Below are 25,000 nucleotides of genomic sequence, written 5' to 3' on the forward strand. Positions count from 1 at the left end.
TTCAAGACCATGTCAAGTTAAGTGACTCTGACAGATCTGTGGAAGACGATGAATGATGAACTGTGTTACATCTATTGATGAAGACCATGCTTAGATATACATATATAAGACTTTGGCAAAACTCTCTCTCTCTCTCTCTCTCCTCTCTCTCTCTCTCTCTCTCTCTCTCTCTCTCTCTCTCTCTCTCTCTCTCTCTCTCTCTCTCTCTCTTCACAAATACAAAGAAAATTATGTTAAAAATCCAAAGAATAGCATGATGTATCGATATACAATATACCATGAATTATATCCAAGTAAAGACAACAGAAAAAAGAGATGTAGGGATCGGAAGATCAGAGTGAGAATGGGTCGTCTTGTATACCAAAGAAGCAAAATGCATCCCGGACTGAATGGCGAAGTCATAAAGCCGAACCTTTATTGTAAAAGACCGCCTCTGTAGAGATTGTAAAAGGTGGCATTTATATATATATATATATATATATATATATATATATATATATATATATATATATACATATATATATATATATATATATATATATATATATATATATATGATTTATAAATAGGATATGCAACTGGCAGGATTGTTTGAATAATCATGGTCAGGTATGGATCAAACACAAAATAACCAGTTGGAAAATATGTGGTTCGTGTATTTGGCTAAAAATTGAAATATCATATATTTACCTAATAATTATGTATATGAAAAATTAAATAAATCTAGTCTATTAGGAGAGAGAGAGAGAGAGAGAGAGAGAGAGAGAGAGAGAGAGAGAGAGAGAGAGAGAGAGAGAGAGAGAGAGAGAGAGAGAGAGAGAGAGAGAGAGAGAGAGAGATTTTGGCATGGTTAGCTCTGTAAGTATAGCTCGTTTTCTTTCACATTATAGAGACTAGTCCAAGTATAGAAAACTACTGTGTATGGCTGACTATACTGTCTTCAAGAAGCTTGTAGTTAATTGTCAGAATAATTTTTATTATTATTATGACTAGCTAAGCTACAACCCTAGCTGGAAACAAATTAACAATAAATCATCCTAAAACCAGCAACAATGTGAAAACAGACATTTCATATATAAACTATGAAAAGATTTATGTCAGCCTGTTCAATGTAAAAACATTTACTGCAAGTTTGAAAATTTGAAGTTCTACTGATTTAACTACTCGATTAGGAAGATCATTCCACAACTTGGTCACCGCTGGAATAAAACTTCCAGAATACTTTGTAGTATTGAGCGTCATGATGGAGAAGGCATGCCTATTAGAATTAAATACCTGCCTAGTATTAGGAACAGGATGGAATTGTTCAGGGAGATCTGATTGTAAAGGATGGTCAGAAATTCTTTGAGTGAAGCACTTGAAGGGTAATCTTCAAAAGAAGAAAAAATACTGGCGTCAGGTTTTGGACAGATTATTAAACGTAACTCTTACATTTGCGATGTGCAATTTGCCATTTCGTGGACACAAAGAAGGAACACAAGCAGAAGATGAAGGTGATTATGATGAGGATGAAAGGAAATGTGGAAATTTCATTTGCATCATTGAGTTGCTTTCTAAATATGATCCAGCTCTTTCAGAATTAATCAGTAAACCTAAAGGTAAAACAAAGTATATGAGCCCAATGATACAAAATGAACTCATTCAGTTGCATTCAAAGGAAACTGAAAAAGAACTCACTTAAGCCCCCCTGACACTTGCACGCATTTCTGGCACGCACTGGGAGGTTCCCGCACTGTTCACGACAAGTTCACGACACGTTCAAGCATAGTTCACGACAAGTTCACGCCACGTTCAGGACATGGCACGAATTGGCAGGACTAGTTCACGACACGTTCACTCATCTTTCTGCATCTTTCCGCATCATTCCGCATCGTTCACGCATTGTTCACTCCAGTTCACGACTTGGCCACATCATATATAAAGACGGGCTTCCTACATGATTTTTATCAAAAGCGTATTCTTGTGCTAATCTTTGATTAATATCCCCTGTATTAATGTGTGGGTTATCTTTATAGATATTTGTAACAATTATACTTCTATTTAGTATATATTTTATTATTTAATTATTATCATAGGTAATTAACTGGTTTGAATAATTTTTAAGCTTTATAATTTACTGAAAAAATAATATTTTATGGCAGTTATATGCTGATCAGATATTTGGAACCCACTTTACATTATCTTAGAATTCAATTGAAAGATGACTATTCCATTCATTAGTTTTGTTGTATCGTTTGTGAACTAATATAATTGAAACTGAGGCAGAAAAGATATTATCTCTAAAAATATTAGGTTGGTTAGGTGCCCTGTGAGCATTGAAGTCTCTCGCCAGGGTAAATTTCTTTAGTCGCCCTTATTTAAATGGCAGTTGTGAACTTTTTTCAGTTTTGTAACTTTTCCTGTTTGTTTATATATATATATATATATATATATATATATATATATATATATATATATATATATATATATATATATATATATATATATATATGTTTGTGTGGGTGTATACACATTCAATAAACCACAAGCAAAATGAAGAAAATATACCTCTCTCTCTCAAGTATTACACCTGCTCATGAAGGGATTAAATAACTTCTGTCCTCTTTTTGTGTTATAAAATCAATAATCTCTCTCTCTCTCTCTCTCTCTCTCTCTCTCTCTCTCTCTCTCTCTCTCTCTCTCTCTCTCTCTCTTTCTCTCTCTCTCTCCCCGAGGGATAAAAGAGTGCAGGGGGTAAAAGTTAGTGACAAATCAAGTGCAAATTCCTTAGATTCGCACCGAGGCCTATGTTAGTGTAAGTGTGAATAACAATTTTGCCGATAGACTTACTCAAAGGGTAAAGTTGTAGATTGTGTAGGAGAATAAAGGAAAAGTTTTTAATATATTATAAAAGAGCGGAATAGATGAATTTTGAATGTATTTATTTAATGGTGTATCTGTATAGGCCTACAGCTGTAGTAGTCCTACAGGGTCTATATCTCTGTATTTGAATTGTCTCTTTATGTAACCTATTATGTTTTGTGCTTTCTTTACAGCTTTTATGCTCTGTTTGGTGAACTTCAAATCCTTGCTGATAATAATACCAAGAGAGAGAGAGAGAAAGAGAGAGAGAGAGAGAGAGATATTGAAGCTTATTCCATCTCTCTCTCTCTCTCTCTCTCTCTCTCTCTCTCTCTCTCTCTCTCTCTCTCTCTCTCTCTCTCTCTCAATTAAATAAGGAAAGGAGAGAGGTAAAAGAATATATTGTCATTATACAGATTTTTTCTTTGATGATTACGAGGAAGTAGGGATAAATCCATTGATTTAATTACCACACACTGGCATGCATCCTCCCGTATCGTCCCTCAGTAGGGATAAATCCATTGATTTCATTACCACGCACTGGCACGCATCCTCCTGCATCGTCCTGCACTGTTCACTCCAGTTCACTCCAGTTTTCGCATCATTCACGACAAGTTCACGCCAATTTTGTCGTGAAAATGCGTGCCACAAATTTTGAGCATTTCAAAATTCTCGGCACGCATGGCACGCATGCCACGCACCGTTTACGTCACGTTCACGCCAGTTCACGCATCGTTCACTCCAGTTCCCGTCACAAGGCGTGACAATGCGTGCCATAAATGCGTGCAAGTGTCAGGGGGGCTTTATGCCATTAAAACAGCTTCATTTTATAGCATAATGTTAGATACAACACTGGATATTTCCAAAATTGATCAGATGTGTGAAATATACCGTTACTGTAGCATAGAATATGATGCTAATGGGAAGCCAAAAGCCTTTTAAGGTTTCATAAGGTTGAGGGCCAAGGTGGAGCTGCACTATCAGAATAACTTTTGCAAATAATTAAACAAAGAGGGCTTTCTATTTCAAGGTGTCGTGGCCAAGGATATGATGGAGCTAGTAACATGAAGGGGATATACAAAGGTGTGCAGAAAAAAAATAATTGATGTTGAACTCAATGCAGTTTATGTTCATTGTGCTGCTCATAATTTAAATTTGGTGATTAATGTTGCTGGCAAGGATGTGACAGAAATGGAGCTGTTTTATGATATTGTTCAAAGAGTCTATGTGTTTTTTGGATTAAGTATCAAGAGATGGGACATATTATCTAGCTTAATTTCTGAATCAGGCACTCGCAAAGGGGTAACTATTAAAAAGTTAAACCCAACTAGATGGGCTGGACGTTATGATGCGGTATTTGCTCTCAAAGTTCGATTATGTGATGTGCAGAAAGCTCTAGCACAAATAATATTATGCAGCTCTAAGGCAGACGAACGCAATGAAGCCACTGCACTAAAGAAATGTCTTGAAAATTTTAATTTTGTATTTCTTTTGACGTTTCAGTCCAAAATCTTACAGTCAATAAATCTAGTATAAAAAAATGTTGCAATCAAAAGCAGTTGATCTTGCTAAGGCACAAGGGCGTCACTGGCTTCTAAAATGTGGGGGGGGGGGCATTGACAGGCGAGGCTGGCGAGCGCAGCGAGCCCTCACAGCTGGGGGGTCCGGGGGGGGGGCTGTAAGCCCTCCCCCCCCCCCCCCGAGAAATCTTTTTAATTTATTACCTTTTTTGGTGCTTTTAAAGGCACCTGATCAACATATTTCAGCAAAATACAAGACCTGTATCCTGACGGAAATCTTGTTATAAGCCTTTTAATTTTGTATCTGTCTGTCAAGTTATACAAAATAATTTTAATATTTCTTAAAATCATTGGCCAAACATGATGACATTAAAGCTTTGAGCATGAAGTATTACCTTAGACCCTTTGTAATGATTAAGATATAAACACTATTATATTACTTGAAAATTTTAATAAAGCCTGATTAAATCAACATGCATGGTTTATTAAATGATTAATTCACATTATATGAAAGCAAGACTCGTGTTGTTTCATTCAAATGAGATTATTATCATATCATTTAAAGTATTAAGACGAAAAATAACCTGTGTCAATCCTAGCAATTCTGTTAGTTAGAATCTACAAAAAATGGTCCTTCGTTTGTCTTCTGAAGTTCTGCTCGGATGAACTCCTCAGCAATCGCCTGTGGACTTAAGGTAGCTAGACGGTCACGATGTACATGGCAAATCATGAGGTGGTTAAGGCGTTGCTGACTCATACTGCTACGTAACCATGTCTTCAATCGTCTGAGAGCACTGAATGACCTCTCAGCTGTGCAGGAACTTGCTGGGGAGACAAGTAAAAGGCGTAACAATGCTTCTATCTGAGGAAACATTCGGCGAACTTCTGGTACCATATCTGCGAAGATCTTTCTATAATCTTCAACTGTTGACTCCTTAAACTGGTTGTGGAAGAAATCGAGTTGCTGATTCAGAGATTCATTGAGTTCTAGATACTTAGTGATAATTTCTGGCTTATGTGTCCCAGTCAACAGTACTGACGATAAATCTTGATACTCGGTGAGATCAGTGGAAGTGAAGTATTCTTTAATGTTCAGTACGGCAGCATCAATAACACTGAAGAACTCAACTCGATAAAACTCTTCAGCTGAGTCATGACAGTAGTTAGAGGCAAATCCTAATCCTTGGTCTAGCCTCTTTGGTATTTTTTTCTTTCTTGAAAGAGGAATTGCGTCTAGGTCACACAGATGGAGCTTCTGTTCTGCTTCTTCAAATAATCTCTTGAATTTGTGCTCACATCGAAGTGACTGTAGGTTCTTTATGGTAACCTCTGCAGCTTCTAGCATTCCAGATACTGTCACTTTTGATCCTTGTAGGCTCTTGTTGAAGTTTTCTAGACATTGAATAAGAGGAAGGGATCCATATAATCCAAGTAGATATTCCCCTGAGGACAAACATTTGTACAAACCTGCTGCTCGGGATGCAGTTGTTGACCCTAACTCCTATAATCACCATAGTGAATACTAAAAATGTGCGGGGGGGACAAATGATACTATGTCCCCCCCCCCCACTTTGAAAAGTGGGGGGGACTTGTCCCCCCCCCCGTCCCCCACCTGTTGACGCCCATGCTAAGGCAGCAGACCTCTTAAAGGTTTGCATGGATGAGATGTGCAGATTAAGAAATCAGTTTGAGGATGTAAAGAAAGAAGCAACAGGTATAGCCCAGAAGTGGTCAATCAGACCAATATTTGAGAAAAAGAGACTTCGTACCGTAAAAAGACATTTTGGCGAGATTTGTGAAGACCAAAGATTAGAAGATCCAGAGAGTTTGTGTAGACTGTAGAGTAACTGTTTACTATCGTACTCTGGACATTATCACAACTCAGTTGAACTTCCGTTTTACTGGCTTGCATGAAGTTGTCTCATCATTCTCAGTGTTGGAACCAATCTCATTGCAAAATTTATCTGACTCAGAGCTGTACGAAAAGGCATCTAGTTTTGTGAAATAATACCACAACGATGTGTTAGAAACATTCACACAGGAATTTCTCAGCATGAGATCTGCTCTGAAGGGAGAAATCAGCAAAGTTTCTATCATTAAGGACCTTGCCAATATGTTGATCATAGAAAATCATTTTATTTCAGCCAGTTCCTTGAGGTTTGCACTGTAATGCTATTGTTTTTAACTATTCTAGTCACAACTGCAAGTGCAGAGCGTTCATTCTCTAAACTAAAGCTTGTTAAAAACTATTTGTGAAGTACAATGGCACAGGAAAGATTAGTGGGACTAGCTCTTCTATCAATTGAACAAGGAACTGAGCGTAAATTGAACTTAAGTAAAGTCATTGACAGATTTGCAGAGATAAGAGCAAGGAAGAAAGAATTCTAGGAGGTGTAAGGTATATATGTTTATTAATGATGGTATAAATGTTTTGGACCAAGTTGTGTTTATTTTCATTTTATAGGTATCGTAATTATGTAATAATGTAACGGCTGCATAGGCGTACATAAGGGTATTCCTCTGATTCATTATTGAGAATATATAATTTAGATGTTTTTTTTTTTTGTAAGATATGAATGTACTAACAATTAGTAATTATATTTCAATACCTGCATATTATATTTCAATTTCTTATACCTACCAGTTCTACGATATATCAAATCAATCTCTCTACTCTCTCTCCCATATATATATATATATATATATATATATATATATATATATATATATATATATATATATATATATATATATATATATAGATATATATATATATATATATATATATATATATATATATATATATAGATAGATAGATAGATAGATAGATAGATAGATAGATAGATAGATATATATATATATATATATATATATATATATATATATATATATATATATATATATATATATATATATATATTTTTATATATATATATGTATTTTTTTTGAGGTAATGGGGCCCCACTGTAAGAAAAGGCCAAGGGCCCATACTCACCTAGTTACGCCCCTGGTCAGAATTATGACAAATCTCATGCAATATGCATAATGAACTAATTGAATGAAGGTGCCAAAGATTAATATCTAGATCAGGAATAAGAAATTTAATAGACCGTAAGTTTCTGTCCAACAAATTAAAATGAGAATCAGCAGCTGGAGACCAGACAGGAGAATGATACTCAAAACAAGGTAGAATGTGTAGGGAAATGTTTGTCTTTATTTAATTGTTGAGTGGGAACTTGTTCTTCCGGGAAAGTCTCACTACGTCAAGGACAAGATCAGCAGAGGAGGAAAATGAACAATACAATTCTAGGCCCAGACACCCTGTTAATAACTTTGACAACGTTTTTCACTAACCACCACTCAAATGCCAAAGAACTGTACTCTGTCCAAAGGCCGGAAAACTCCACACGTGAAATAAAAGTAATCTGATGGCCTACTCTAGCTTTTTCAGGTCTAAGGTCATCTACACTCTTTAGCTTTGTTCCGGCTCCGTCCCAGTGACCCTAGTGAGATGCTGGACAGGAATCTTACGTTAAGTAATTATTGAGACAATGGCAATAGATGGGAGCAATGTAGTGTAAAGTAAAAGTTGAAGATATGGTTCTTTACCTTCGAAGCAGATAGATTAAATACTAAGTCACTCGCTAATTCACTTATTGTAAGTTACTTACTCCTTTTAAAATATCGAGTATACTGTCCCGAGATTAAATATTCATAATGACTATCAAATAAATGAAGGAGTAAAAATACGACGAGGTTTACTTATTCTATTCTTGCTTTATTACATAAATTTCCATAGGAAAAAAACGGACATCTGAACATCAGGTAAAAGGATCAAAACAAACATAAAATATAATGAAAGGAAATGCAAAATAGTAAAAAAGTATAGTTACTCAGACTTGTGGTCTTCTGCAATGATTAATAATTGAAATTGGGTTGGACACGTGGCCCTGTGACCCCGAGACTCTGCTAGTCTCGAAAGCGAGAATGATATGCAAAACGGTACACACAATCCCACCTCACACAACCTGAAATATGTAACAGCCAGATAAATCTAAATTAAGTAAAAATTAATCTAAGCTAAAAATGGGGGAAAAACTAAGTGGCCAAGTATTTTTACCTGCGCTCCTTATAGAAGGCCACACTTGTTTTCAAATGGCTGATGACCGAATAGTTGCATAGTTTGCACTTTGCACAACCCACTGGCCCACCCCTGGAATCCTCGCTTGTGGCATATAGTGTCTCCCAGGCTCATCTTCCCTATCTCCAGCCGGTAGATCCTGGTGTGAGTCGAGTTTGGGAAGGGGGGAGGTGAGCCAGAGTTGCACAGAATCCCTTACCAGGTCGGTCAGACGGTCACAACAACTGCTTGAGTACGGATGGAGTAACCCTTTGGTGGCACGGGTTCACCTGGCTTCACCTTTCAAACAAGTAAGGGTCATGATGCGTGAGTAACCCAGTGGAGGTGCCATATGGGGACTTTAGGACAGGGCAATATATTGTTGTAAGGAGTGCATAGGAGGCAGGATTTTGTACAAAATACTTAGAGAAATCTTGCTGCTCTAAGGGAATATACATATACAAAAATCCTACCTATTCTGGCTTCCTAAAAATTAACAACCAAATATAGCAATTAGCAATTGGCTGGTGCGATAGACATACATCTTAAAATTAACAAATGTTAATTGGTACTGAGGGATAAAAGCTGCATTTAAGTCTGCTGTATTAAAAATCATATTCAAAACCAGTTTGATAATTTATCTCGACCCACGTAGTTTGAGGAAAGAACCACCTTTTGCTGTGCGTGTCTACGTTATGACGTCACGAACAGGGCATACGCAATTGTCAACAAGTTAGTTAGTATAAAAAAGTTCTCCTGATGTTTCGGTAAAGAAAACCTAATGTAGGAGAGAACGTTTAAGGGGTAACAGTAATATTAGGAGAGAGCCTAAATTACGATAGGAAGAAAAATGATGAAAAATTCTCCAAAGAATGTAAGAATCAAAACACTTCTTCAGAATAGATTCATCACCAAAAATCTTGAAATACTTTTTCTTTAAGCTATTTTTTTTTTTGTGCAATTGAAGGAGACACAGACATAATGAGTTTCTCAGAAGTAACTTTTCTTTCAAGAATCACACCTAAAATTTTAAAAGAGCCATACAAAGTTAAAGGAACAATATCAATACTGAGATCCGGATGTTGAGGTGCCACTGTCCTTGACCTACTTACAATCACCCTTTGAGTTTTGTTTGGATTCAATTTCATACCCCATAATTTGCACCATGCACTAATTTTAGCTAGATCTCTATTAAGAGATTCGGCAACCCCAGATCTACATTCAGGGGATGAAATTGATGCAAAGAGAGTAGCATCATCTGCATGTGCAAAAAGCTTGTTTTCCAGGCCAAACCATATGTCATGTGTATATAGTATGAAAAGTAATGGGCCAAGAACAGTACCCTATGGAACACCAGATTCCCTATTACTATACTTACGATGGTACCCTTCAACAACAACTCTTTGGGATCTATTACTTGAAAAATCATTAATAATGCTAAGAAACGACCCACCTACTCCCAGCTGTTTGAGTTTGAAAACAAGAGCCTCCTAATTAACACGGTCAAAGGCAACACTAAAATCAAGGCCAATCATACGAACTTCCTGACCACAATCAAGGGATTTCTGTACAACATCTTCTTTGTCTGCATCTTTTACCACTTCTATATGGGGTCCATGTTTCTGGCCAGCATTTTCCATCTTCTTCTGTCCCACACTTCATCGCCGGTTAATCCCTTTGATCGTAGGTCATCCTTGATACAGTACATCCACCTTCGCTTTGGTCTCCCACTCCTTCTGGTTCCCTGTACCTCTATTTCCATCACTCTCCTCCTAATATACTGTTCATCTCTTCTCATACTACTTATCATCTATAAGTGTAAGACTCATAAAAGGTATGATCATTTATTCTGACTCCTTATGAAAAGGAGTCATGAAAATAGTTAGGGAACATTCGAAACATATCTTTCTCTCTACAAAGTTTTGAAGTTTCATTTTACATTTTAAACAGTTTTTCCAAAGTGATTTTAACAAGCATATTGCATCGAATCATTACGTGTACATTAGTTTATTTCTAATAAACATTAATCTCCGGGTAATAATAACCGAGCTTATCAAATTCTCGTTTCCGAATACCGCTGTAAATTCACTACTTTGATTTGTTCTGCCACTTGGCGTAGGAGTAAATGGGCTAAGGGGTTGAGGTGAGGGGAGCAAAGGGCAACTATAGCCCTGCCCCATTGCTTAAGGAAAATCTACTTCTTTATATTTTATATCAGAAAGTATTGAAAGATATTAAATTGTATAGATTTGGTAACTTACTCTTTAAAAGAATTATCATTCAAAAGCAATTTCTCGAATAGAAGGTTTTTGTCAACATGCAGTTCCACGTTAGAGTTATAAATTATTCTACTTATATATATATATATATATATATATATATATATATATATATATATATATATATATATATATATATATATATATATATATATATATATATATATATATATATATATATATATATATATATAAATTTCTACCTCATACTTGGGATCGAACGCTAGCCCCTTCTAATGAAAGGCCAGGTCAAAACCAACCATGTCACGAGAGCCCATAAAAGAAACTGGAACCTGACGCTAACAGCTGTCCGAGGATTTACCTGGCGAGACATCAGTCTCTTACCAGCGAGTTTTACCCAATTTCCCGGGCCACCACGTGACACAATTGGTAGTAATTCATTCAAATTACCCCTAATGAGTCAATATGGATAAATATCAACACAACATCGTGTTCAAATAGAAATAAATTTCTACCTCATACTTGGGATCGAACGCTAGCCCCTTCTAATGAAAGGCCAGGTCGAAACCAACCATGTCACGAGAGCCCATAAAAGAAACTGGAACCTGACGCTAACAGCTGTCCGAGGATTTACCTGGCGAGACATCAGTCTCTTACCAGCGAGTTTTACCCAATTTCCCGGGCCACCACGTGACACAATTGGTAGTAATTCATTCAAATTACCCCAATGAGTCAATATGGATAAATATCTCCATATTGACTCATTAGGGGTAATTTGAATGAATTACTACCAATTGTGTCACGTGGTGGCCCGGGAAATTGGGTAAAACTCGCTGGTAAGAGACTGATGTCTCGCCAGGTAAATCCTCGGACAGCTGTTAGCGTCAGGTTCCAGTTTCTTTTATGGGCTCTCGTGACATGGTTGGTTTTGACCTGGCCTTTCATTAGAAGGGGCTAGCGTTCGATCCCAAGTATGAGGTAGAAATTTATTTCTATTTGAACACGATGTTGTGTTGATATTTATCCATATTGACTCATTAGGGGTAATTTGAATGAATTACTACCAATTGTGTCACGTGGTGGCCCGGGAAATTGGGTAAAACTCGCTGGTAAGAGACTGATGTCTCGCCAGGTAAATCCTCGGACAGCTGTTAGCGTCAGGTTCCAGTTTCTTTTATGGGCTCTCGTGATATGGTTGGTTTTGACCTGGCCTTTCATTAGAAGGGGCTAGCGTTCGATCCCAAGTATGAGGTAGAAATTTATTTCTATTTGAACACGATGTTGTGTTGATATTTATCCATATATATATATATATATATATATATATATATATATATATATATATATATATATATATATATATATATATACAGTATATATATCTGTATGTATGAGGAATTGCTCAACTTGTGAACTAGGCAATTGATTTGTCTAATTTGTTTATTAGGCAGTGGGATTGCCTAACTTGTAAACTAATTTTAATATTTTGCCTAATTCATAAACTAGGCAGCCTATTTCGTAAATTAGGCAACTTAGTTTGTTAAATAGGCAATGTGCTTAGTTTGTGTATTAGGCAACTTTCGTTTGATTGCCAATAGATCTTATATCATTTTTTCATTATGACATATTATATAGTTTATTATACACATCAACAATTATTGACACTTTTAATCTCTGCACAATCTATTATAAAATGCATGCAGCCTACATAGTCTAAAACAGAAAAAGAAAAACATCTATCAACCATAATTCAAGGTGATGAAAAAAACTTACTGGCCAGATTACCTTGTTACTTTTTTTTTGCAATTTTAATTTTGTCAGTTTCAATGGCTGTGGCACGAAGTTTGATTCCTTTTCCAATTCCATCTTTTTGCCATGCAAGCCCCCTGACAGGAACACTTTGTGAAACCTTGACCACCATGCAATGGGTGCAGGTGGCAATTCGTCGAAATTGAAGAACTGTGTCCATTTTAACCATATTACTTCTCATTATTGCATAGTGTGACAGTGCCGAGTAAGGGTGTGAACTCAAAGGCAGATTGGAAACGACTGAGTTATTTATTAAGGAACACTCTGCTTTATATACAAAACCTCAAGGCAACAGGACATGACATGTTCGATAGACAGACAATGATACAGAGCAAAACCGGAGACATAATCATTCAGGTTCTTTTTAGTGCGAGGGAGGAGCGAAGATACAAGCATAATATATACAAAAGGAATTATGTACAATTGTGTGAAACACGGTTGGTACATGGCTCCCCCCCTAAAATGACATACTATACATGTTAAATAGGGCGCCCTGATCTAGAGAGGCGAACTGTAGGCGGGTCATCTGGCAGAAGATAAGCAGGTTTTAGACGATCAATGGAGACCCAGTCTTCTTTGCCCCGAATGTTTAGGAGGAGTGCTTTCGGACTGCGTCGGATCACAAGGAAAGGGCCCGTGTAAGGGGGCGTTAGTGGTGGCTTGCTGGTGTCGTTGCGCAGGAAGACGTGCGTTGCAGAGTGCAAGTCCGTTGGTATGTGATGCTTCACTGAGGGCTTGTAAGTCTGGCGGCACAGAGTAAATTTTCCCACGACGTGACGTATGCGCTGGAGATCATCGGAGGAGGTTGTAGAAGGAAAAAACTCGGCAGGGACGACCAACGGGTCGCCATACACCATTTCGGCTGCCGAGACGTCGAGGGCGTTTTTAGGAGTGGTCCTCAGTCCAAGGAGGACCCAGGGAAGCTGAGTAAACCAGTTGCAATCCTTGCAGCGGGACATCAAAGCTGCTTTGAGGGTGCGATGAAAACGTTCAACCATTCCATTGGCAGCGGGGTTGTAGGCCGTTGTCTGATGTAGGGTGATGCCCAGGAGATTCGCTAATGACGTCCACAATTGAGAGGTGAAAGTGGTTCCGCTGTCAGAAGTAATATGCTTAGGGATACCGAATCTTGAAATCCATCCAGAGAGTAAGGCAGATGTACATGAGGCGGACGTTGCAGTTTCCATGGGAATGGCTTCAGGCCAACGAGTGGAGCGGTCAATGACGGTAAACAAGTAACGATGTCCTTGTGATGTAGGTAGGGGGCCTACAACGTCGACGTGAATGTGTGCAAAACGACGTTCAGGTTGAGGAAAGGTGCCCACTCCTGAATCCGTGTGTCGATGTACTTTGGAAGTTTGGCAAGAAGTACAGGCACGGACCCAATCCTTAGCATCCTTAGAAATGCCGTGCCAAATGAACTTTGCCTTCAGCAGCTGTGCAGTAGAACGGCACGAGGGATGTGAAAGGCCGTGGATGAAATCAAACACCTGTCGGCGCATGGGAACAGGAATCCAAGGTCGCGGTCTACCAGTACTGACGTCACAGAGGAGGGTGGTGTTGGATTCTTCGAGGGGAAAATCCTCCCAACGGAGGGACGTGCAGGATGTCCTACAAGCTTGATACTCTGGATCCTGTCTTTGGGCTTCAGCCAGGGCGTTGTAATCCAATCCCAGTTGAACGGCAGCCAACGTGTTTCTTGACAGGGCATCGGCAATGGGATTCATTTTCCCAGGGACGTATTGGAGGGTGCAATTGTATTCAGCCACGGCGGAGAGATGTCGGCGTTGACGGGCGGACCAGGCGTCAGACTGTCGAGTGAAGGCGTGCACCAGAGGCATGTGGTCTGTGCGAATGACGAAGGGCGTACCTTCTAAGAAATGGCGAAAGTGACGGACAGCCAAGTGCACCGCCAGCAATTCTCGATCGAAGGTAGAATAACCCGATTCTGCCTTGGACAGTTTTCTGCTGAAGAAGGCCAATGAGCGGGGCGAGCCTTTGACCACCTGCTCGAGTACTGCACCAATAGCGACGTCGCTGGCATCGGTGGAGAGAAGGAGAGGGGTGTGTGGGATAGGAAAAGTGAGAGCCGCAGCAGTTGATAGGGCCTTCTTTGCATTGCAGAAGGCTGCTTCTTGAAGGGGACCCCACTTCAAGTCCTTTGGCTTGCCCTTGAGGGAGGCGTAGAGGGGAGCAAGAGTGGCGGCAATGGCTGGCAGAAAACGGTGATAATAGTTGATCATGCCCAAGAATTCCTGCAGAGCTTTGACGGTCGAGGGCGTGGGGAAATTCTGAACGGCTGCTACCTTCTCAGGGAGGGGATGGACTCCTTCAGGAGTGATACGGTGCCCTAAGAACGACACTTCGTTGGCGCCAAAGGTACACTTGTCGTACCGGACTACAAGGCCGTTTTGTTGCAGGCGGTCGAGCACGATGCGCAGGTGACGGAGGTGTTCCTCTTTTGAGGAGGAGAACACAAGTATGTCGTCCACATAACATACACAGAAAGGGAGGTCCCCTAAGATGCCATCCATGAGACGTTGAAACGTTGCCCCAGCATTACGAAGGCCAAAACATGAGTAATTGAAGGTGTATGTGCCAAACGGAGTGGTGATGGCGGTCTTGGGGATGTCTTCTGGGTTCATAGGCACCTGATAATACCCCCTCAGGAGGTCGAGCGTAGAGAAAACCTTCGCTTTGTGCAGGTAGGAGGTTACATCGGCAATGTTTGGGAGGGGGTAGTGATCCGGTTCTGTTTGCATGTTCAGGCGCCTGTAATCCCCGTACGGACGGAGGGAGCCGTCTTTCTTCAGAACGATGTGTAAGGGTGACGACCATGGGCTGGAGGCCTTTTGGTAAAGGCCCATTTTCTCCATTTCGGCGAACGTCTGTTTGGCGGCTGCCAATCATTCCGGTGCCAGATGTCTGAATTTTGCGAAGACTGGGGGTCCCGTCGTCTTGATATGGTGATAAATACCGTGCTTGGCAGGAACCGTGGGCGTTTGGCGAAGTTCTGGACGGAAAACTTCCGGGTACGACGTGAGGAGGTGGACGTAGGCATCCGTGGGTGCGCTGATGTGGAGAGCGAGGTTAGAGGGGGCGGGTTGAAGAGGTGTTGACAAGTACGAGTCTTCGTTGACCAATCGTTGGTGGGCGACATCGACCAGAAGGTGGAAATGAGAGAGGAAATCCCCACCGAGGATTGGCATTGTGACGTCAGCAACGAGAAACTTCCAATTGAATTTACCGTTTCCGAACGATAATGTGAGGTTCTCGTAACCGTAGGTGGGTATCGCAGATCCGTTGGCAGCTACCAACCGGACGTCGGCAGATGTAGACAGACTACGTTGTGCCTTGAAGAGTTTCCTTGGCAAAAGAGAACGACAAGCACCCGTGTCTACCAAAAATTGAAAGCCCGTTCCTGCATCCTGTAAAAAGAAAAGATTAGAAACATGAGAGGCCACCGCCACAAGCGATGGCCTACTTACACGTTTTTTGGCCACTGATAATCATTGGCACAGTTCTTCGCGGTTGCCCCGAATCTGAAGTGGTAGTAGCAAAACTGCGGCGGATGGGAGGTAGTAAGTGGCTGTAGAAGTCGTTCGTTGGGGCCCGAGCGATTGGTGGGTGGTGGGCGGCTTTGTCGCCGCTTCGGCACGTCACGGGGTAGGCGTGTATGTCCTACGGCATTCATGTCAGCTTCGGTTGACGTTGAATAGGCATCCTCGTCGTCAGGGGTGGAGGCGTTGATGGAGGTCTTGAAGTGGCTGTCCATAAGGGCGTCGGCTTTGGTCATCAAGTCCTTTATGGGTAAACTATCGACATCGGGTATGGCAGCGCACACAGGTTCAGGTAAACGGCGTATCCAAAGGGCACGGAGTAGGTTCACCTCGCGAGGAGAGCCGTCTGCGGCAGGTTGAAGGCAAGCGATACTGGTCATTTCCTTGAGGGCAAGCGAAGCCCTTTGGTCCCCCAACGGTTGTTGCGAGAGCTGAAAAAGCTTTGCTATACGGGCGGCTGGCGACGGCGAGTACTGCTGCAGAAGGTATGATTTGAGGGCGTCATACGCTATTGGGGTGTCTCCTTGTTCACAAAGCCAGTCGGATATTTCTGGGAAGGTGTCCTCGGGTATCACCGCGAGAACATAATCCGCTTTGGTGGTTGAGCGAGTCACGCCCCTGATACGAAAGTGGACTTCAGCGCGTTGAAACCAAGCGAACACTTCTCTGCTGGCAAACGGTGAAAGTTTCAATGGTGCGGCCGCGGCGCCAACTGCAGTAGAGTCTGTCTCCGTCATAGTACCAACGATGGAGGGGCGAGGGAGGTGGGGGTGGAAGGCAGTGGGAGCGAGTCGACTTCCGGGGTCACCAATGTGACAGTGCCGAGTAAGGGTGTGAACTCAAAGGCAGATTGGAAACGACTGAGTTATTTATTAAGGAACACTCTGCTTTATATACAAAATCTCAAGGCAACAGGACGTGACATGTTCGAGAGACAGACAATGATACAGAGCAAAACCGGAGACATGATCATTCAGGTTCTTTTTAGTGCGAGGGAGGAGCGAAGATACAAGCATAATATATACAAAAGGAATTATGTACAATTGTGTGAAACACGGTTGGTACAATAGTCAGATTTAAAAGCTAGTTTCTTGATATCCAACTGTATATAGCTCTTTGAATCTATGAAACCTGAGTAAAAGGAATAGTAATCTTTATACGTATTACTATAGAGGTCAAATCAATGGCAAAATTTTTTTTTTTTTTTTTCGAAATGATCGATATAACTCATTTTCAATGAAGAACACAAATGCTGGTAGGTGAAATGAAAAGGGAAAATTTAGTAAATATTGAAAAGGATGAAAGTAAATCACAAAAAAAAAATAAATAAATAAATAAATCAACAAGATACAGATCAATAAAGATAGCCCTGTAAAAGGCATAAAAGTAACAACAACAGTATAACATCAAAAGAAAAAAAAGTAACAACATCGTAAATATTCAACTTCATCTCCGTACATCTTAGAAGGGCAACAATTGCACCAGAAACTGTATTTTAGACGAAGTATGAAATTAGGTCTTCAGTTAACGCAATGTCAAAACAACGACATATTGTGGAATGAGGGATCACAGGTCAACAGGCACTCAAGTGACACAACAGAACTAATTGCTATAAAAAAGGCGAGAGTAAACCCACTATAGTCAAACCAAAGAAAAGCGACGGGAGAGAGAGAGGCTCTTTTCTCAATGCATTGTATCTACATCAAACGATTTAATCTCGGGACAGTATACTCGATATTTTAAAAGGAGTAAGTAACTTACAATAAGTGTATTAGCGAGTGGCTTAGTTTTGAATCTATCTGCTTCGAAGGTAAAGAACCATATCTTTAACTACTACTTTACACTACACTGCTCCCATCCATTGCTATTGTCTCAATAATTACTTAACGTAATATTCAGGTCCAGCATCTCACTGGGGTCCCTGGGATGGAGCCGGAAGAAGGCTTAAGAGTGTAGTTGACCTGAGACCTGAAAAAGCTAGAGTAGGCCATCAAATTACATTTATTTCACGTGTGGACTTTTATGGCTTCTGGACAGAGTACAGTTCTTTGGTATTTGAGTGGTGCTTAGTGAACTATGTCATCAAAGTTATTAACAGGGTGTCTGTGCCTAGAATTATATTGTTCCTTTTCCTCCCCTGCTGATCTTATCCTTGACGTAGGAACACTTTCCCGGAACAAGAATTTCCCACTCAACAATTAAGTAAAGATACATATTTCCCCACACATTCTACCTTGTTTTGAGCATCATTCTCATGTCTGGTCTTCAGCTGCTGATTCTCATTTTAATTTGTTCGACAGAAACTTACGGTCTATTAAATTTCTTATTCCTGATCTAGATATTAATCTTTAGTACCGTCGTTCAATGAGCTCATTATGCATATTGCAAAAGATTTGTCATAATTCTGACCATCCTTTACATTAGGATTTTCCTGAACAATTCAACACTGTTCCTAAAACTAGGTAGGTAGTCAATTCAAATAGCCATACCTTCTACAACATGAGGATCAATACTACACAGTATTCTAGGAGTTTTATTCCAGCTGTGACCAAGTTGTGGAATGATCTTCCTAATCGAGTGGTTAAATCAGTAGAATTTCAAAATTTCAAACTTGTAGCAAATGTTTTTACGTTGAACAAGCTAACAAAAGTCTTTTATAGTTTATATATAACATATCTGTTTTAACGTTGTTGCTAGCTTTAGGACGATTTATTGTCAATTTGTTTCAAGCTAGGGTTGCAGCTTGGATAGTCATAATAATAATAAAAGTTAATCTGACAATTAACTACAAGCTTTTTGAAGACAGTATAGTAAGCCATACGCAGTAGTTTTCTATACTTGGACTGGTCTCTATAATGTGAAAGAAAACGAGCTAACCTTACAGGGCTAACCATACCATCCTATTTATAAATCATATATATTTATATATATATATATATATATATATATATATATATATATATATATATATATATATATATATATATATATATATATATATATATATATATATATATATATAATGTGTGTATATATATGTATAGATATATAAATATATATATATATATATATATATATATATATATATATATATATATATATATATATATATATATATATATATATATATATATATATATATATATACATATATATATATATATATATATATGTATATATATATATATATATATATATATATATATATATATATATATATATATATATATATATATATGTGTGTGTAGAGAATATTTTATGGTTATGTTCTGAGTGGGAACTTAGTCCGGGAAAGTCTCCTTATAACAGTTACATAAAGTTCAACAGGGGAGGATATGAGCACTTACTCTCGGGGCACAAACACCCTGCTAATACTTTACTGTCACAATTCACTAACCATCACTCTTAAATACAAAAGGGGGAAATTTTACTGTCCAGAGGCCGGAGTACTCCACACGTAGAAATATCAATAAATAATGGCCTACTCTAGCTTTGTCAGGTCTATAGTCATCTCATTCTCAGGCTCTGTTCCGGCTCCGTCCCAGCTACCCCAATGAAATGCTGGACAGTTATTTTACGTTAATGTAATCAGACAAAATCCAAAATGGGAGCAGTGATGTAAAGTAGTTTAAAAGTTTAAAGATAAGGATCTTTACCTTCGAAGCAAATATATTAATGCAAAGTACCTCGCTGTTACCACCTATAGACTTACTCTTCAAATATTCCCAGTTTAAACATTAAATAAATGAGGGAGCAAAAACACTAAGAAGGTTTAATTAACCTAATATTGATTTATTCACAAATTTACATCAAAGAAACGGACATCTTAACAGAGACAAAATAGATTCATAATAATGCAATAAATAATGATGAAAATTAGTTAGTTAGACACGTGGTCTGCAATAATAAAAAATCGAAATGGGGTCGGACACGTGGCCCGTGTGACCCAGAGACTGTGTTAATCTCAAAATGCAAAAAATTGTATAGAAAAAAATATATACACACAATCCCACCGCACACAGTCCGAATAGCGTAATTAGCCAGGTTCCCTATAAAGTTAAAATTAGTCTAAGCTAATAAAAAATGGGGGAAAACTAAATGGCCATTGATGTAGTACCTGCACTCCTTTGAAGATCAGTCCTATGCCCGTGATAGCTGTTGACCTGGTCGTCGCACTAATTGGCACGTTGCACTCTTGCCTGGCTCACCCCAAAAATTATCACTTTGGCTACAACTATGGTATACCAGGGCCCTCTTCTTCTCAATCTCTCCGACCGGCAGCAACCTTTTGTGAGTCGAGTTTTGGGAGAGAGGGTGCGGGGGGGTGAGCCAGAGGTGCACGACTCGACGAGTTCAATGACCAGGCAGGTCAGAAGGCCAGGGCAGCTTCTCGTTGAATGGGCTCGACTCTACGGTCGAAGAGATCACCTGTCTTCACCTTTCCAGACAGGTGAGGAGCTTGATGCGCACGGTAATCCATTGGGGTTGCCTATTGGGACTTCAGGACAGGGCAATATATTGTTGCAAGGAGTGCAGAGGAGGCAGGATTTTGTACTAAATACTCAGATAAATCTTGCTGCTCTGAGGGAGGTTATATATACAACAATCCTACCTATTCTGGCTTGCTAAAAATCAATATTTAAAATGATTAATTAGCAATGGACTGGTGCAATGGGCATACATCTTAAAATTAACAAACCTTAATTGGTATTGAGAAATATAAGATGCATTAATTCAGCAGTATTGAAATTTATATAAAATGTGCAGTTTAGGAATTTAATCTCGACCCACGTAGTTTAAGGAAAGAACCAACATACGCCGGGGTTACGACTAAGGCCATCTGTTGTGCGTATCTACGCTGTGACGTCACGAGCATGGCGTGCGCCACTGTCAACAAGTTTAGGTTAGTCCTCCCTATGTTTCGTTAAAGAAAACTAGATGTAGGAGAGAATTTTTAAGGGGTAGCTATAGTATTAGTAGAAGAGAGCTAAAAATACAATTGAAAGAAGAAGAGTGAAGAAAATTCTTCACACCCTGGGGATAAAGGGGAAAAAAAGGGAGAAGGGTTAGTTCCGGCAAATGTGATTCAACTACTTGTTAGTATGAGCGAGATAACCTTACTGGCTGAATGAAGAGTGAAGTCGTTCTTCACCTCAACGTCCGTTAAAAGTTAACAAAACGCTGTTGGCGTTAATTGAAATCAATCGAGTCAAAAGTTATGCTTTCACGTGAATTTGGGGAATATTGAACCACGCAGGCAATGCTTCACGGAAGCGCTAAATTAAGCATATGATCAGTTTTAACTTTAAACGTACGATGCAATAATAATAGAACGATCAAAAGTACTCAATTCTCCCCACCCTAGGGGTACGGATAGAGCACAGAAAACGTAAGCCAATATCAGTCGAGTTCAGCAACAAGTCCGGCCAATGACAAATTAGAAATTATGGGGGTGAATCCCAATCCCGGTCTGACACCCAACGTTTTACATGAAATGTCTTTACATATAAAATGACTGGCGTACTGAAAACTTTGTATTCATCGCCTGACAAAAGGAGAAAAGTTGCCTCCTTCTCGGCGTCAAAAAGTGAAAAGTTATTTGACACTAGCTTGAAAGACAAATCGAGACAAACTAGGTTTATAGGGACATCGTATTTCTGACAGCTAAGGTCTTGGATGTCGTCTTTAATGAAAACGTTTGCAAGGGGAACATTAAAAGTAAAAGTTATATTCAGCATGAGTTGAAGGATGTCAGGGGGATTATAGCAATATGACAAGTTGTCAAGGAAAAAATTAAATTTACGCTTTGAGGTTAAAGCAAGGGATTGGCTGAAAAAATGCTGCTGAATGACTTGGCAAAAATAATAAAGGCTTACACTTGTGCCATATAAAAGTGAATGAAAACAATGAATGATGTTCATGGTACCGTTATCCTTAAGCAAAGTTATTTGTAAACAGGCTCTTAGCTCCGGTGCTAGGTCTACATGTGTGACCTTCGCTAAATCCGCCGTCAGTGCACAAGGTTCATTTCTGACTGCTAAGGTCTTAACCTTGCGATCACGCGGCTCTTTCTGAGGGCGGGTTTCAAATCTTGACGGGGATGTTTTAGCGTCAACACGTGTTGGAGCGGATGTTACGGGCTTAAGAATAGGACAATCAGGCAACGTGAGCACTGGTCCATGAGATGGTACGACTTTAATGATTGAATCTACAACCGGTACAGGCCTCTGCTGGCCATCATGCACACGGTTAGGTTGAGTGGTATTTGCGCTACCACTTGTGGGGTCCATGACAAGACTGTGATTGGTATTTCCTCCGGGACGGACTGTCACCGGCGGCAAAGACAAAGGGGGTTGAGGGTGATCAAACACTGGTGGCTTAAGGTTGGGAGATGAGGACGGAGCACGTGGGATTGACACAAAATTACTAATTGTGTGCCGTGTTGGCAACATAGTATTGGAATGTGACGATTGAACAGGTTGGGGAGTTGTTGCAAAATTAATTACATTGTGCTTTACTGCCAAGACATTAAAAGGATCAACTAGGGGATCGTTAATAACATTTACAACAGGACGTGTCACTGAAGGTGTCGCCTTTGAAAAAGAATTAGACTGATTAGCTTTAATAGTTAAATTGGGATGAGCCATGAGGCTATTAAAGGCAATTTCAACTTTACTTGAACAGGCAGCAAGCACGGGATAGTTTAATTTAACAATGGGATGGTCGTAATGACGTCTCCAACAATTCTTGTAATTGCAAAGTTCGTCTCTTACTTTACTAATTTCAGTTTTAAAATGACCCACGGCTTCAGGACCCATGTTGGGAAAATCTACTGAAGCGAGAGCATGAAGTGCTAGGTCTGCGTCCTCACAAACAAAGGTGAATGTTAATTCCTGTTCCCTAAGCCTAGCGTTAATCTCCTCGGGGCTAAGCGTTTCCGCCTTAGGCGGTGGAGGGTTGTTTACGTTAAACATGAAGTCCGCCATCTTGGAATGACCACGTTTGATGAACGGATTCGTAAACAAAACAAGGGATAACTGAATTTTCAAAAGGAACGTGAAAATGAAACGCTACAAATTATTGAGATAAATGAATATTTAAATTTACTCATGATGGGGGAACAAGTTAAATGGACAAAAACATATAAATCATGAAATTACTTAAACATTCAAAGTGACCGGGTCCAACAAAGCAGACGATGCTCGGTCACGTGACAAACTTTACTGAAAGAAATGACATACGCACTTGGCGATAAATGATTGAATCAAGTTACTTTAAAGTAAAACATTAGAAAGCACATGGGCTTATGAATGCAAAAAAGGTAAGTTAAAGGTGAAAATAACAGGTCGAGGCTGACAGTGTTGTGACGATTTTACAATTACGGGCGCACTAAGGCGACCACTGATCTATTCAAAATGTAGATAGGCGCGCAAGGCAACGACTTTAAAGTGAACTCTCTTGGAGGCTAAACAAATATAAAATTTCCCTCACGCGGAGGTAAAACAAAAATATCCTCGCTAAAGGACAAAAACAATATTTCCTCGCTAAAGGAAATTAAATGAACTACACGAAGTTATTTACTTACGGTAGCAAACAATTATGTACCCTTAGTTTGGGTTGTAAACAAGATCCGCCATCTCGGAACAAACACGTGGAATGAAACGGACTTGGGGTTAAGTTTCTACGTTACTCGTAAGAACACTTAAAATTATGTTACGCCAATTCGCTCTTTAGGACAAGGACACGTGCTAGGTATACGGGAAACGTTAGTTAGAAAAGTTAATGTTGGTTAGGGAAGGTAAACGACACAAAGGAAGGTAGACCAAGGTACAAAATGTTACAAATTAGATGCTTAGCTAGCAAAATTAGTTGACAGGACGAGTACACCGGCGCTCTAGCTGAGCAGTAAACACGGGCGTCTGAACAACAAAAAACCTTAGTTCAAGTAGCTTAGAACTTTCTGGCATGAGTGGATTCCGCCACAACACGTGGGTGAACGGATCCGTGACAAAGCGAAGTTCCTACGACAAATTCTAGTCTTTCTGTAGAGAACATTCAAGCAACAAATTAACCTGGTTACGTAGTTCATTCCTTAAACACGTGGTCGATACACAAAGATCATGATGATTACAAATTTCTCTTCCCAATTAAAGTCTGGGCATTACACATTCGACAAACTGGCTGTGTGCGTGTGGGTAGGTGATATAGCGAGTTACTATATGCTTAATCAAGCTGATTAATTAAGTTAATGCTTCACAAGTCAAAGGTAAAATATCCAGTTCGAAGGACCACTCGTGTGGAGAATTTTTTATGGTTATGTTCTGAGTGGGAACTTAGTCCGGGAAAGTCTCCTTATAACAGTTACATAAAGTTCAACAGGGGAGGATATGAGTACTTACTCTCGGGGCACAAACACCCTGCTAATACTTTACTGTCACAATTCACTAACCATCACTCTTAAATACAAAAGGAGGAAATTTTACTGTCCAGAGGCCGGAGTACTCCACACGTAGAAATATCAATAAATAATGGCCTACTCTAGCTTTGTCAGGTCTATAGTCATCTCATTCTCAGGCTCTGTTCCGGCTCCGTCCCAGCTACCCCAATGAAATGCTGGACAGTTATTTTACGTTAATGTAATCAGACAAAATCCAAAATGGGAGCAGTGATGTAAAGTAGTTTAAAAGTTTAAAGATAAGGATCTTTACCTTCGAAGCAAATATATTAATGCAAAGTACCTCGCTGTTACCACCTATAGACTTACTCTTCAAATATTCCCAGTTTAAACATTAAATAAATGAGGGAGCAAAAACACTAAGAAGGTTTAATTAACCTAATATTGATTTATTCACAAATTTACATCAAAGAAACGGACATCTTAACAAAGACAAAATAGATTCATAAAAATGC

At 39.4% G+C, this 25,000-nt stretch overlaps 1 protein-coding gene across 1 annotated transcript in view; it reads right to left on the minus strand.

The window, feature by feature from the left end:
• Nucleotides 1-4,968: 4,968 nt before the first annotated feature.
• Nucleotides 4,969-25,000, minus strand: part of LOC137656284 (zinc finger MYM-type protein 1-like) — a 31,575-nt gene continuing 11,543 nt past the window's right edge. The window contains exon 2 of the mRNA XM_068390455.1: nt 4,969-5,753. Within this exon, the coding sequence (XP_068246556.1) occupies nt 4,969-5,753 (785 nt within the window). The remainder of the gene's footprint in view (nt 5,754-25,000) is intronic.

This window comes from Palaemon carinicauda, chromosome 17 (assembly GCF_036898095.1).
Source record: "Palaemon carinicauda isolate YSFRI2023 chromosome 17, ASM3689809v2, whole genome shotgun sequence".
Taxonomy (NCBI): Eukaryota; Metazoa; Arthropoda; class Malacostraca; order Decapoda; family Palaemonidae; genus Palaemon; species Palaemon carinicauda.